Source organism: Cryptotermes secundus, unplaced genomic scaffold (assembly GCF_002891405.2).
Source record: "Cryptotermes secundus unplaced genomic scaffold, Csec_1.0 scaffold4979, whole genome shotgun sequence".
NCBI lineage: Eukaryota > Metazoa > Arthropoda > Insecta > Blattodea > Kalotermitidae > Cryptotermes > Cryptotermes secundus.
Window position 1 is genome coordinate 4,130 of NW_019735031.1, and position 13,323 is coordinate 17,452.

The 13,323-nt window shown below is 37.2% G+C and overlaps 1 protein-coding gene across 2 annotated transcripts in view; it reads left to right on the top strand.

Annotated features, from left to right (window-relative positions):
* The first annotated feature begins 213 nt into the window (after nt 1-213).
* The window catches only part of LOC111869248 (SWI/SNF-related matrix-associated actin-dependent regulator of chromatin subfamily A containing DEAD/H box 1 homolog), a 29,744-nt gene continuing 16,634 nt past the window's right edge, over nt 214-13,323 (top strand). Inside the window, exons 1-7 of one of the 2 annotated variants that reach the window (XM_023860626.2) lie at nt 214-2,075; nt 2,216-2,389; nt 3,296-3,480; nt 5,133-5,256; nt 8,724-8,823; nt 10,296-10,464; nt 11,293-11,480. In XM_023860626.2, the coding sequence (XP_023716394.1) occupies nt 2,239-2,389; nt 3,296-3,480; nt 5,133-5,256; nt 8,724-8,823; nt 10,296-10,464; nt 11,293-11,480 (917 nt within the window). In that variant the 5' untranslated portion in view covers nt 214-2,075; nt 2,216-2,238. The remainder of the gene's footprint in view (nt 2,076-2,215; nt 2,390-3,295; nt 3,481-5,132; nt 5,257-8,723; nt 8,824-10,295; nt 10,465-11,292; nt 11,481-13,323) is intronic. The other variant, XM_023860627.2, reaches the window with a different exon arrangement.

The following is a 13,323-nucleotide window of genomic DNA, read 5'->3' on the forward strand; positions in this document are numbered from 1 at the left end:
TCCTTCATTGGTCGCGCCATAGCTCAAGCGGTTAGTCGCTGGCTTCCCACCGCTGGGGTCCGGGTTCGATCCCGGGTCTGGTCAAGTGGGATTTGTGATGGACAAGGTGGCGCTGGCGCAGGTTTTCTCCTACTTCGGTTTCCCTTGCCAATCTTCATTCCACCAATTGCTCCACAATCACCCTCACCTATCATCTGGGGCTGGTACAATAGGCCAGAAGTGGGCGCAGTACAAGGGACTTAGTCTCACCCCACTAGGAATTAAAAAAAAATACCTCCTTCATTACACCGCGAGCTTCATTTTTACACGACACAATTTCTTTTGGAGAAACTATCTGACAGAGTCACAGAAATTCGAACGTTTTTTCTATATCTTGAAGAATATTCTTCTTACGTGCCATTAGTGATAACGTACAGTCTTTTCTGGTTTTGCGTGCTGCTTAGGTAATTGTACACCTTCTTCAGAGCAGAGGATGGCCGCTCGACAGGCGCAGTCTTTGTTGGAATGGTGAATAACAAATGCATAATTTTATGATTTTCAGTGATGCCTTATTCAGATTTGAAGCGATCGAGCATACTCGTATGAGGAACGAAATATTTTTCTGTAAAATTATCCCCGGAAAATAAATAAGAAGTTGAGTTCTTAGAAGATGAGAATCAAAATAATCTTGTATTATTTCTGTCGTAATAGATGTGCAGTACTTCTTATCGAGGAACACGCCTGACATTTTAGACTTCTTGATAAATGTGGGAAAGTCTGACTAAGATCTGTCGTATTATGATGAAGCCACTGATTGTGATATAAATCAGTAAGTCGGCAAAATAAATTCAGAGGTGGAGCGGGAAAGATAAATTTCTGATCATATGAAGTTGAGTGTTTAGAACATGAGAATCAAACTACAGCCCATATGATTTCAACAAACAATAAGCAGTAGCTGGAAAATTTCCAGGGAAGTGTTTAAAGTTTCCGAAGTCTAGAAGAGTAACTAGCTTGAGTTGATGATTTCAGAGAATGGACTGGTCAACTGGCGATACAAAGTTTCGATTATTTTATGGTACAGTCGGCAATAAGTAGCTTTTCGAGCATTATTAACCACCGGGATGCACTATCTTAGCCGGAAATTCTGATTGTGATTGGCTCTCACTTTTTGACGGAACCTTTTCACAACTTTCATGCTTCTCTGTTAAAAGAGAATCTTAGATTCTTCAGCTTTTTTTAAACAGTGACTGATTAGCTTCTTTTGGTTTGCATGTTTACGAGAATTCTTTGGCTTCCGATAATACCTGATAATACTTTCAAACAGAAACTGAAGTAAAAATCTTGAAGAGTGTCACGACATCCTTCTGCAGCACCACTAGTTTCGCTCTCCCATTCTTGTGTGTACTCTTCAGTCGCTTCCCTTCTCTGGTCTGGGAGCACCATCAATAACTGACATGCATTGTCTCGTTCGGGTCACATGCTAGTTTGAAACGTTCGAAATATCACGCACTTCCTTTTCCCTTCAAGCCAATATTATCACAGGTATCTTGTAAATGCTCCTGTCTGAGAAACGGCTAGCTTAGGCCTCGATGAACTGGTTTGCAAGTCTCTGATGGACTGGAAGCTGGTAGGAGACGATGTACTATCCGAATGATTCTTCTTCCAGTATGAGGAGTACCACCGAACCACGATGGTAACAAAGTAACATTTTTATTTTATTTTTCAGTGTTAGCTGGTCTAACATGGTTAAAATGAGCACTCTTTCACTCTGTGACACCGTGTAGTCTGATGGAAGTTAAATTTATACAATACTGTACAACGACACATCCACAAGGGGCCGTACAGTCTAATATGTTTGGATATACCCAATAGTAATTAACACAATTTTATAACTCGTTGAATGTTTAAATAACTGGCCGCAAGACCAAAAACACTTGATCCGCTGTAAGCATTTCTATTGGCAGGAATGACTGTGCCTCGTAAACAAAAAAGTGGCTAATGAAAATCTCGAAATGCGGTAGATGAACGAATCGATTACATTCACAAGGATTGTGGCTACCTTCCGTACATATATATAACCAGTAGAGAATAATAGGGTAAGATGATTATTCCATTTACTCTTCAATTTTTCGAACATTACAATGCTAGTAATGCAAAAACTGCCGTCAGAATACTTATATTTAAATCTGGTATTGAAAATTACAGCATTTACATAGTGTACGGTCTTTTTTTTCAGCAATCAACACTAAAGACATCAAAATGTCACAGGATTCAAGTTCTGGGTCTGGGGTGCATGATACTCCAAGCCCAAGTCTCTTAAACAACCTTCGGCAGTTTCGGTTTCAGAAGAAATCGACACACCAGATAGAAACAAATCGGTCAAATGGCATAATCAATAATGGTACACCTAGTAAGTAGATGCAACAGTTATTGCCCTATCATCTTCAAGGATGCTATTGTGACCATTTATCATTGTTCTGTAAGCTTTCACTGCCGAATACCATTTAATTTATTAGCAGGGTTGACTTTAGAATAAAAATAACTTACAGAATTTGTAGTATCTGTTAATTTTAAACAAATTCAGTTTAAATTATACAGCATGTCAATTTTCAGATTGAAATATATAAATTTCATTGTCATTATTCTTAAGAACAAAAGTTATTACCAATTGAGTGAGAACTTCTCTTCCCTCAAAGAATCTATATGCTAAGGACATTCTAGTTAAATAATTTTTCTGTTATTGTCAATAGAAAATGTTTATTCAGGAGTTACAGGAAGCAACAGTGTCCCAGTTTATCATTACTATTTGTATAAATTGTACTCTTAATTGGTTGTGATATTATATTTCAATCTAAATGCTATATGGTTGGCAGTAAAATCAAATAGTTTCCCTAATATATTTTTATTTTTACCATTTCTACATATGTGATGTACATTTAACTAGTAGCCCAGGCTATTATTTCATACATAATAATTTATTCAAACATTTCCAGTGTATTAATGTCATTAAGGGAAGTACTGTTGAAAGAGTTTCTGTTTTATGTCCACAGTTGACTATTCATTTTTCTCCATCTCCCCATTGCTTCTTCTCTCTTTGGTTGAGATATTCTCTACAGTACCTGTTTTCAATCACCTTAAATCTATATTCTTCCCTTAAGTGGAAAGTTCATGTTTCACACCCATAATAAACAAAAGGCGAAATTATGTATTGATATTTATGGACATGGTTTATAAATGTTATATGTGAAATGTAATATTATTTTGAAGTTTGAACATGACTCAGTAATCTCGGAGTGGTTAACTGGTATCCTTCTAGAAAATCACATGTCAGTGATGTCAGACAGTCTGTCAGGTCCAGAGTCTATAGTAGTTCACCGCAAGAAGCCAGTTGCACGCATTCAGGATAGTGAAGAGTCAGAAGGAGAAAATGAAGCTGACAGTGTCCTGAAGGAGAATAATCTGAAGTTCCTTGAAGATGCCTTCCCTTCATTAGATAAAATGGTAAGCAACATAATAATATACATACACACTCCTGTTCTCAAGTATTCTGTCCTGAAGGAACAGGAAGATGAATATGAAAGTTGCCACTGGATCCCACCCTGATTCATTTCATTCCAGTTTGCAACACCACAGCCCATTACCCTAAAATGCATTTTAATATTTACCTTCCATGTTATTGCTTGTTAGGAAGTATCTGAAACAGAATTATGTACTCTGGATTCTGAAGGCAGGTGTTAGTTTTCCCTACTCTACCTGCTAGCTGTGAGGGCTATAACAAAGTTCCATTCCACCACTCCTGACCAACATATGCTTTCAGGAGTCTGAACTTACATTTGAAGTATTTTTTTAATGTGGCTTTTATTTAATGGTTGATTGACCTTGTCAGCAGTAGGTTTGTCATCATCATCATCATCATCATCACCACCATCACCACCATCACCACCACCACCACCACCACCACCACTATCATCAGTTCACATCTCCACCAGCATGAGTTGTCCTATAACATAGGTTCTCTATTTTCTGTCTTCCTTTACACACTCCTCTTGAATATGTGCTTACTCTTTCCTGGTCATTTTTGCCCATTGTCACGTTGTCTCATCATCTTGAATCTGCAGTTTATAAACAAGATTTTATGTACATAGATGTAACACTGCAAAGAATGCATTTGGATGCATTTGGGTACCAAATTTGAATTTCAGTGGAGCTGTTGGCTGTCCTCAGAAGTATTTCTTGCTTTCATCTCTCCAGACAAATGTCAGGATATTACTTGGACTTAGGAATACCACGTCCTAAATCCTTGCCTACTTACCATTCACTGTCACTTTGGCCTACCCATACATACATACATACATACATACATTTCATTTCATAAGTCCAAAACAAATGGACATGAAGGTCATCATATCAAAAAAAAAAAAAACAAATACAAAAAATTTAAACAAACACACAGATAACAGAATAATTAAAACTAATTGTTTATGTTATGCTCCACATATTCAGAAACTGTATAAAAGGAATTATTCATAAGATATAAAGACAGCTTATTTTTAAAACTAATTTTATTCTCTTTAAGGCTTAGAATGGTTATGGGCAATCTGTTGAATAGTTTAATGGCAGTAAACATAGTACCTTTCTGAAAAGCAGAAAGATTCGAGTTTGGCAAGTATAATTGCTTTCGATTTCTTGTATTCAAACCATGAACATCTAAACCTGAACAAAATTTAGTTTGATTATCAATCATAAACATCATCAGTGAGAGAATGTATTCACATGACAATGGCAGTATATTCAATTTCTTAAAAAGATCCCTAGATGAGTCTCTAGGTCCCACTCCAGATATAATCCTTATTTCTTCTTTTTGTAATTTAAAAACTCTAACATTATTCTTTGAGTTGCCCCCATAAAATTTTATAATGCTCTGCATTTGTGTTTGGGAGGTGCTCAGCCTAAATCTCAGCTGTCACACTGGTAGCGTATAGTGAATGATGAATAACTATCATTTTCCCATCTCATTACATTCTCACCTTTAAAATAACGACTGTTGAAGTGGGGAACACCTTTTTGCTCTTATTACTTCAAAAACAATTGCTGACAGTATGTCTCCTAAAGAGCCATGATCAGTAACATAGATGACAATTGGTGCCATGCAGGTGCTGCAGGATGCGCTGGTATCTAGCAGTTGGAGTGTAGAAGCAGCAATGGCGCTACTTTGTGAGGGTGATTCAGTGGGAGACAAGAAGAAACGTCCTGCTGACGCTCGATCGCGCAAGAAAGGTAAAACTGCATGATGGAGAAAAATAGGTGGTTCTCAAACTTTCAGCAGTTCCATAATGGCTTTGACCTCCAAGACAGACCTTTCCACCAGTTTGTCAGCATTATGGAGCTTTATTTCTGATAACTTGTAGGACTTTGTCAGTTGGTAAATTAGTGAAAAGACTAACAACATCAGAGTTAATGAGGGAATCTAGAGATTGAATATATATGACCTTTGGCAAATGTGCTAAATTGGCAGACAGTGCAGGTCATATTCTGGATGTTCTGGTATCAGGAAATGGATAGAACTGGCCACCATGTTTACAGAGAACCCACCCACACTGGTCAGTATCTCATCTTCAGATCTAACCATTCACCGCGTGTTTAATTCAGAGTCTTCACAATAGAGCTTCCACCATGGCAAGCTCTGTATAATGGTATTGGTAGCATCAGATATGATCTTCAGCTCAACAGTTATCCCCAGGGATTCATGGACTAACTCACTAATTCCAACGGTAGCAGTCATCAGAGTAAGGAGGAAAAGCTTGTGGTCCATGTGTATATCCCATATGTGAAGAGTGTATCAGAGGGGTTCAGACATACAGAGAAATGATATACCATTAGGATGATCTTAAAAACTAAACACACTCTCAGGAGTTTACTCATGAGCACCAGGCTGGAAAAGGATCCACAACAGGCAAAACGGACGTCTCTAGCCGTACGTCTCTGTGAACATAGGTACAGTTTCAAAGAAGGTCTTCTAGAGAAATCAAAATCAGCCCAACGTGTATATGAAGAGGGCCACAGGGTAGGCTGAGATGAAGCTAGGATTTTGGAAATTGAAACTAACAGCACACATTTGGGCCAGTTTTGAGATTTCTGCTCCCATTTGGATACCCATTATCAGCAATGAGGTCACCAACTCACAGAGAAGATCAATATGATGTGACAGATTCTTCATGGATACCTATTAGGGTTTAGTCTAGAGTGTTGTGTTTTTACTCCACAGATGGCATTAATGGTAGGCACAAAATGGTTTCACAGAATTCTCCGTTTAATCTTATGCATTGGTTTTCGTGAACTTGGTTTGTTGGCTAGGTTTGTTGCATAATTTTTACATCTCCATTTTTATCTTAGTTTCAGGTCTGTGCATTTTTATTGCATATTTTTCTATTATTTCCCTTAAAAAAGTCGGGTCTCAGGTATTTATATAGCTGTAGTTAATCTGACAGGGGTTGAAGAGGTGTAAACCAGGTGGCAGTCAAGCATAGACCGTTGAAGTGTTGTAGCAGGAGCCAATAATGATAGGGCATGATCTGCTGTACATGGACTGAGAAGAATTGTGTATTTTGTATGTACATACATTTAATAACATGTAAATTCTACCTACTGACAACAGTGTTATTAGTGCTGACTGTGATTCTGGCAAACAACAGACCTGTCATCTCATCAGAGAGAGCGCCCCACATCAACTCCAGATGGGTGCTTTATTCCAAGACAGACTGGCTGCTGACTATCTGTTGTAACATAACTTTGACTTTGACATTGGTTGTTCAGGGATTGAGGTTAGCTCTTTCTAAGAGATCCAGCATAGTAGGTGTCTCCCATTTCACCTGAGAAGGGGACCAGATCCAGTTTCTGAAACATTGTGTTCTGTAGTCTTATGAATATTGGATGGTAGACATAGTCAAAAAACCTAGCAATTCTGAGTGTTATACATCTTCATCAGAACCCTCTAGAATCAACATCTCACTGCTCAGTTAACATCACTTCACATCAATATTGCTACTTTTACACTGTGTAATGTTACTTGTTGAATGGCGTGAAGATTTTCTTCATCTCATATTCGTATATTTTGTGGCTTGACACAACCACTAAGATAAAGCCATTCCCCATTGCTTATGAACAACAGCTGTAGATCCATGATTTTATCATGCATTTTGCAACAGCTGGTCAGAAAAGTGAATTCTTGCTGCGTAATCTGGAATCTTAGCCGATCCACGATCTCTAATTTATGCATACAAAATTTAATTAGACTTGTGGCTGTGAATGAAGATCCCAGTGAAACACCAGGTCCTTGTCCTAAGCATTTTAAGAATTTGCGAAAACTGCTGTCTAATCCTGTCTTGAACTTTATCATCACTTAGCACATTTCTCTTGGATTCTCTCTTTTTGTCACAGACAGACATCACTTTGTGACAGGCTTTGATACACATTATTTGTGGCACAAATTTTGAGAACTAAATAATAAATTAAACAGGAGTTTGTTTTGGAGACTGACGCTGATGAAGCAGTCATCTGGAATTAAAGTTAGCTTCATAAAGGCGTAGTAACAGTTGATAATTACAGTAGTGGGAGTGGAAGCCAAGATAAAATTTGGTCAGTGACACAACATCCTTTGACTTATGGTGGTGTTCACCCTTTCATTGGATATCTCAGGGGTTTGAAGATACAAGAGAATTTCCATGTATCAAATATTCTACAATTACCATCTTTCTGCTCAACCAACTGGATTCTAAAGAGTTCTGACGATGATGTATGACACTTAGGATTACTCGGTTTCATTTCATAAACTGTTTCAGTTTTCATCCTCAGGTGAGGGGGTGGGAGACACCTACTCTGTTGGGTCTGTTAGAAAGAGGTAACCGCAATCACTGGACAACATATGTCAGTATAACTACAGGTTTTATGCACCTGAGATCAGGTTTTTTCAAATGATATATAACAGGAAGATGTGCAATAAAAATTATGATAATGCTTGTACAGACCTGAAACTAAGGTGGAAAAGGAAATTGAAATTGAATGCACTAAACTAAGTCAACAGACCAAATCAAGATCTTCATGTTGTAAAAACATTTTTACCTACTAGTAATGCCACCTGTGAAACAAAAATTGAATTCCAGACTAAAATCATATAGATATCCATGAAGACTCTGTCAGATCAGACTGACATTCCATATGAGTCTCTAACCTCATTGCTGATAAGGGGAATACTTATGGGAGATGTATCCAAATTGGGTTATCTGATCAAATAGTTTAAACATGCAGTATGAGCCAGTTCTTACTATTTCCCATCAGATAGGAGTATGGAGAAATTTCAAGAACTGAGGTGAGAATGAGAACTTGTTCTACTAGATCAGTTTTTTCATTGTAATCAGAATTTACAATAATAGAAACTTTTACAGTGTTCTAAAGTATACTGCTTAGTTCTTTATACATTTCATAAATTTTCATAAAGCATTGTATTTTAAAAACAGTTCAGTTCTAGGTGCAATATAAATTGTTGCCATATTCAAAATAAGGAGTGAGAGAGAGAGAGAGAGAGTCATTTTGTTGTCAAATTTATTAGTGGTAGCTTTGCCAATCATTAAAGTTCTGATGGATGATAGTTTGTGTGCTGTTGCACAAACCAAAACAGTTAAAAGTTTAAGGCTCTTCTCACTGTGTATTGAATTGAGTTGCAAGAGTTTAGGTTGCCTTCATTTCAGGAAAGCGGCGGCGGCGGCAGATGGATGACATTGAAGAAGACAGAGATGACGATGATGATGATAACCACAATCCATACGAGGATGAAAGAGTTTTCGATAGGTATGTAAAGTAATGTGAGGTACTTTAGTCCTCATCAGTCTTACAAAATATTCTGCAGGTATTTTGTCTCTTATTCACTTTGTATTCCACAAGCAACTTGAGGTCCTTGTTATTGACCGTTCTTTCCAGAATATCTCATTAGCAAAAACTGAATATTAAAATAATAGCATAATAACATACCTGCTTTTATTTTCGGGTGGAAATAATAAAATTTGCAGTTAATTTTGGTTTGTGTAGGAAATGGTAGAGAATGTGTTCCAGAGTAAGACAACAGAAAATCAGTTCCACCAGAATATAGAAAGCTCCTCGTCATTGTTGTTCTTCTTTCATTATCATTATTCCTAGATGTGTAATTTACAGTATAATATAACACTTATATTCACCATATGTAGTGTCATAATGTTTATGGTTCCATTATATATTTATTTTAATTGTGTTTGGTATGTATACAGTTAAGACCATTCATTTCTGTATGTATTCATGTAAAATGCTGTGTGTCTAGCTATTAATGAGAGTCTTCATGTGGCTGCATTCAAAATTCTCCACTCATTCCATAAGGTATTATGTTTGTACAATATGGATTTACCTGACACGCCATTCCAAAGGAACGTAACCTCTGCATTGGACAAGGGTTTGCTACATACAGTTACTTTGAACAGATTAACTAAAAAAGTATGCCAAGATAGCAATTAAACTTCATGCCACAGCTCATAGGAGCTGGATGAATTGTTACAATATTGTAAATTTTATATATTAATGGATTTTTAACAAATAAGCAACTTATTGCTGTCGAGTACCGCTTGTGATTCCCTTCAGATGTCAGACGCTTGTTGAAAACGTTGTCCCTTCAGTTTCATTTTCAATGTGGGAAAAAGTAAAATTACAGGGGGCTAAGTCTGGCAGGTAGGAAGGATGAGGAATGATAACCATGTTGTTAGTCACAAACCCTGTGGTTTTCAGGGATGTGTGGGTTTGGGCGTATTGTCATGATTAAGGAGCCAGTTGTGGTTGAACTTTCCAGTAGCACCTTGTAGTTAGTAGGTGGCTGATTTGAATTTCAACTGGGACACAGACTATCGTGACAGATTTTTCATGTGCCTTTCCTCAGTCCCTGCAGTGATGTGCAGTGTGATGCAAAATTTGGTACAGTTACAGGTTACCTGTGTAGAAATTCTCTGCAACACTTTACTTTTGCCAAATTTTAAAACGTAGAGATTGGCCATAATTTACCATTATGTTTCAAAATTTCAGGAATTGTAATTCAAAATGTAGACAAAGGTAAATCACAACATAAGTTTTAATTTAAAGTTTGGCTGACCTCTCCAGGTATAAACGTTTGGAAGAAGTCGTGTCTCATGAATTCTTCCCATCTATGTTTGTTACTATGCTGAATCCAGTCTGGGAATATACTTTCTGAGAGTCACTAGTGTTTATAATTAATACACAGTAAACCAGTGATTTTATTGTTACAGCGATGACTCAGATCAAGATATTTCAGATGATCTAACAGAGGATAAGAAGGAAGTACTTGAATTTTTGTCAACAGCTACAGTTGGAGAGTTGCGAGTTATGCCACACTGTTCCCAAAAGAAAGCTGAGGCAATCATAGAACAAAGGCCTTTTACTGGGTGGATAGACCTAGTGAGTAAAATATATTGCTTTTTTGTATACTTCCAACCTTGTTACCTGTTACAAATAAAGGTTTTAAAATGCTGGTTGGCAGTTATTCTAACACACGATGGAAAACTAGTTTAGAGCTTTTCTGACTCTTTCAGTAGCCAGCAGGTATGCAGGAAATAGATTTTTGTACTGAGCCAGATCTGAAAGATTATGGTTCATATATTTCTTGATAGGTGTCAGTAACTAGTGAGTCTAGAAATCTGACATATCAGGCACTGTAACAAACAAAAAATTAACGTAAGTTGAAATTTAGTTTATTTAAATTTATGTAGTGATTCTTTCTCTTCTGTACAGATTATGTAGTGTCAAATGGGAGATGAGTGTGAATGATGAATTGGAAAGGATGTGGAAGGAAGCAAACATGGCCTGTTTTAAGGTACTATCCCGACATTTGTTTGGAAAAACTGTTGAAAGCCACCAGAAATATCAGTCAGGATAGCGGGTTTCTGGGCCAAGAATTGAATCTACATTCAGTTCTCAAATACAATATAGGTCTAGTTAAATGGAAACAAGGGACAGTAAATAATTAAATGGATTTAACCTGGTTCAGTTAATTTTATGTGAATTCTAGAATTGTCAGAGACAATCCAACGTGGGATTCTACTACTTTAAAAATATGACACATCAGTAGATTCAGTATCAGTATTTTGTATTAATTTTAAATTGTTTTAAATGGTGAATGTGATTTTCCTGATACCAGAGTAGAGTCCAACAGACTTGGAAGGAATAAGGGATAGGCGAGCAGTTGAAACTGAATAGACATTGACAGAAAATAACTTGTTGCCGCAGGTAGAAAAATTCCAGGAAGGAAAGTTCCTTGGAACAGAATTGCTCAATTCTGCTCAAGATGTTCTGAGGGCTCGTCAAGTGGTACAAGCCTTAATGAAGAAGTGTACCAAACTTGCAGCACAGATGGAGCGTGCAATAGCAGCTGGAGCCTCTAGTGTTAAGAAGCAACCATCTCTGCTCTCACCAAGGTCTGTTCATAATCTTCCTTTTAGTGTGAATGCACTGAATTCTGATGTTTATGGATCCTATCTCCTGGCATGTACGTTGATGTATTGATAATGCTGGATTATTTTTGTGTCTCATCCCTGGTATGCTGTCATGGCTATAAATTTTCTTACATGTTTCTTGCATGTTTCATCTCCAAAACTGCTATAACTACCCACAACACTGCATTTGTGAAGCCATCTCTGTCATATCTTAGGAATGATTCCTTCAACTTGCAGGACAGACAGAGGGCAAGGTGATCGATAAAACCATATCTAGAGGTCTACCGCAAACATAAACATCCTTGTTAATCCTTAGTTTTATTTTCACTATAGCATTATATGATGGTGTTAAGTATTCATCTTCGTGTATCCTGTCAAAAAATCTTGTCTGTGTCCTTTCATGAGGGAGCCCTCCCCTGCTACTACATTAGTTGCATAACATAAATGGAGGTTGCTTTTTGAATAGCGCTCATATAATAATCATTGACTTATCTGTAACCTTGGTGTTTCTCAGCTGACTGACAGAGGCATTTGAAGGCTGCACCTCTGATTTGTTAATAAGAGGCATAACTGATAAATTTGATTAGGCTGTACATGCTGCTTTCCCTTCCCTTCTCACCCCTCAAGAGCCTTACTACTGATGAAAAGAAACACTTGCATCCCCATGAAAAGTATTTTCTGTGTTCACAAGGATTATAACTGCAGAAGTATTCGGTTTATGATGTGTGGTTACAGAGGTCTTTGTTTCCACAGCAGTGCCTTGTTGTCAGGTGTTTTTTAGCTTCTTGTGAGCAGTTATTGATTATTTTGATTATTAGGTTTGTATTGTCAAGACATTTAGCCTGTGTTAAACAAATTTGTGCTCATTTTTTAGCTTCTTGTGAGCAGTTGTTGATTATTTTGATTATTAGGTTTGTATTGTCAAGACATTTAGCCTGTGTTAAACAAATTTGTGCTCATTTTCCTAAAATCATTCCAAGAAATAACAACTAATGTGAAAGGAAAGCTCATAAAGAAGGCAAATATTCAAGATATGATAAGTAATCTGCAAGACCTGTTGAATATTGTTTTGAAATTGATCAATTTCTTATTGTCCTGAATCGTATAATGACATCATGCTCATTGGCTAGCTAGGCCAAGATATCAGCAATCTGGCCTGAGTTTGATGCCCATTCACGAGAGTATCTTTTGTAAAATCTTAGGTGAGTCAAAGTACACCAAGTCATGGATAATAACTGTTGTTCGAGGTATGGGAGCAGTTGACACAGTAGTGAAGTAAATTAAATTTCACTAAAATCTAGGAAGATCAATAAAAATATGTCAGTGGTTTAATCAGTTTTATTGTCTCATTTAACCACTAAATGCTTTGTTCTCATGGACCATCATCAAGTAACTTGTATATTTATTTATGCTGCATACATGACTTGCAATAATTTTTTTTTTATGCATCTTATGATTGATATATTTTTATTGATGCAAGTTGATATTTTAAAATTTCATTTTTTTTCTCCTTGGCACTACAGCCCCAGTGGACCTAGGCCTACCTCCATGAACTTCCGTTCACTTCGGTTTTTCTAGATCTTACACAGACGGTAGGACTCCTTGGGCGAGTGATCAGCTTGTCGCAAGGCCTCTACCTGTAGACAAACACAGAAAAACGCACACAAACATCCATGCCCTGAGTGGGATTCGAACCCATGATTCCAGCTTCCGAAGAAGCGAAGACAGTGCATGCCTTAGACCGCTTGGCTACCGTGACCGGCAAAATTTCATTTTAGGTCATTGTTATGTTGACAGCTCCTGTACCTTGATTTTATAACACAAT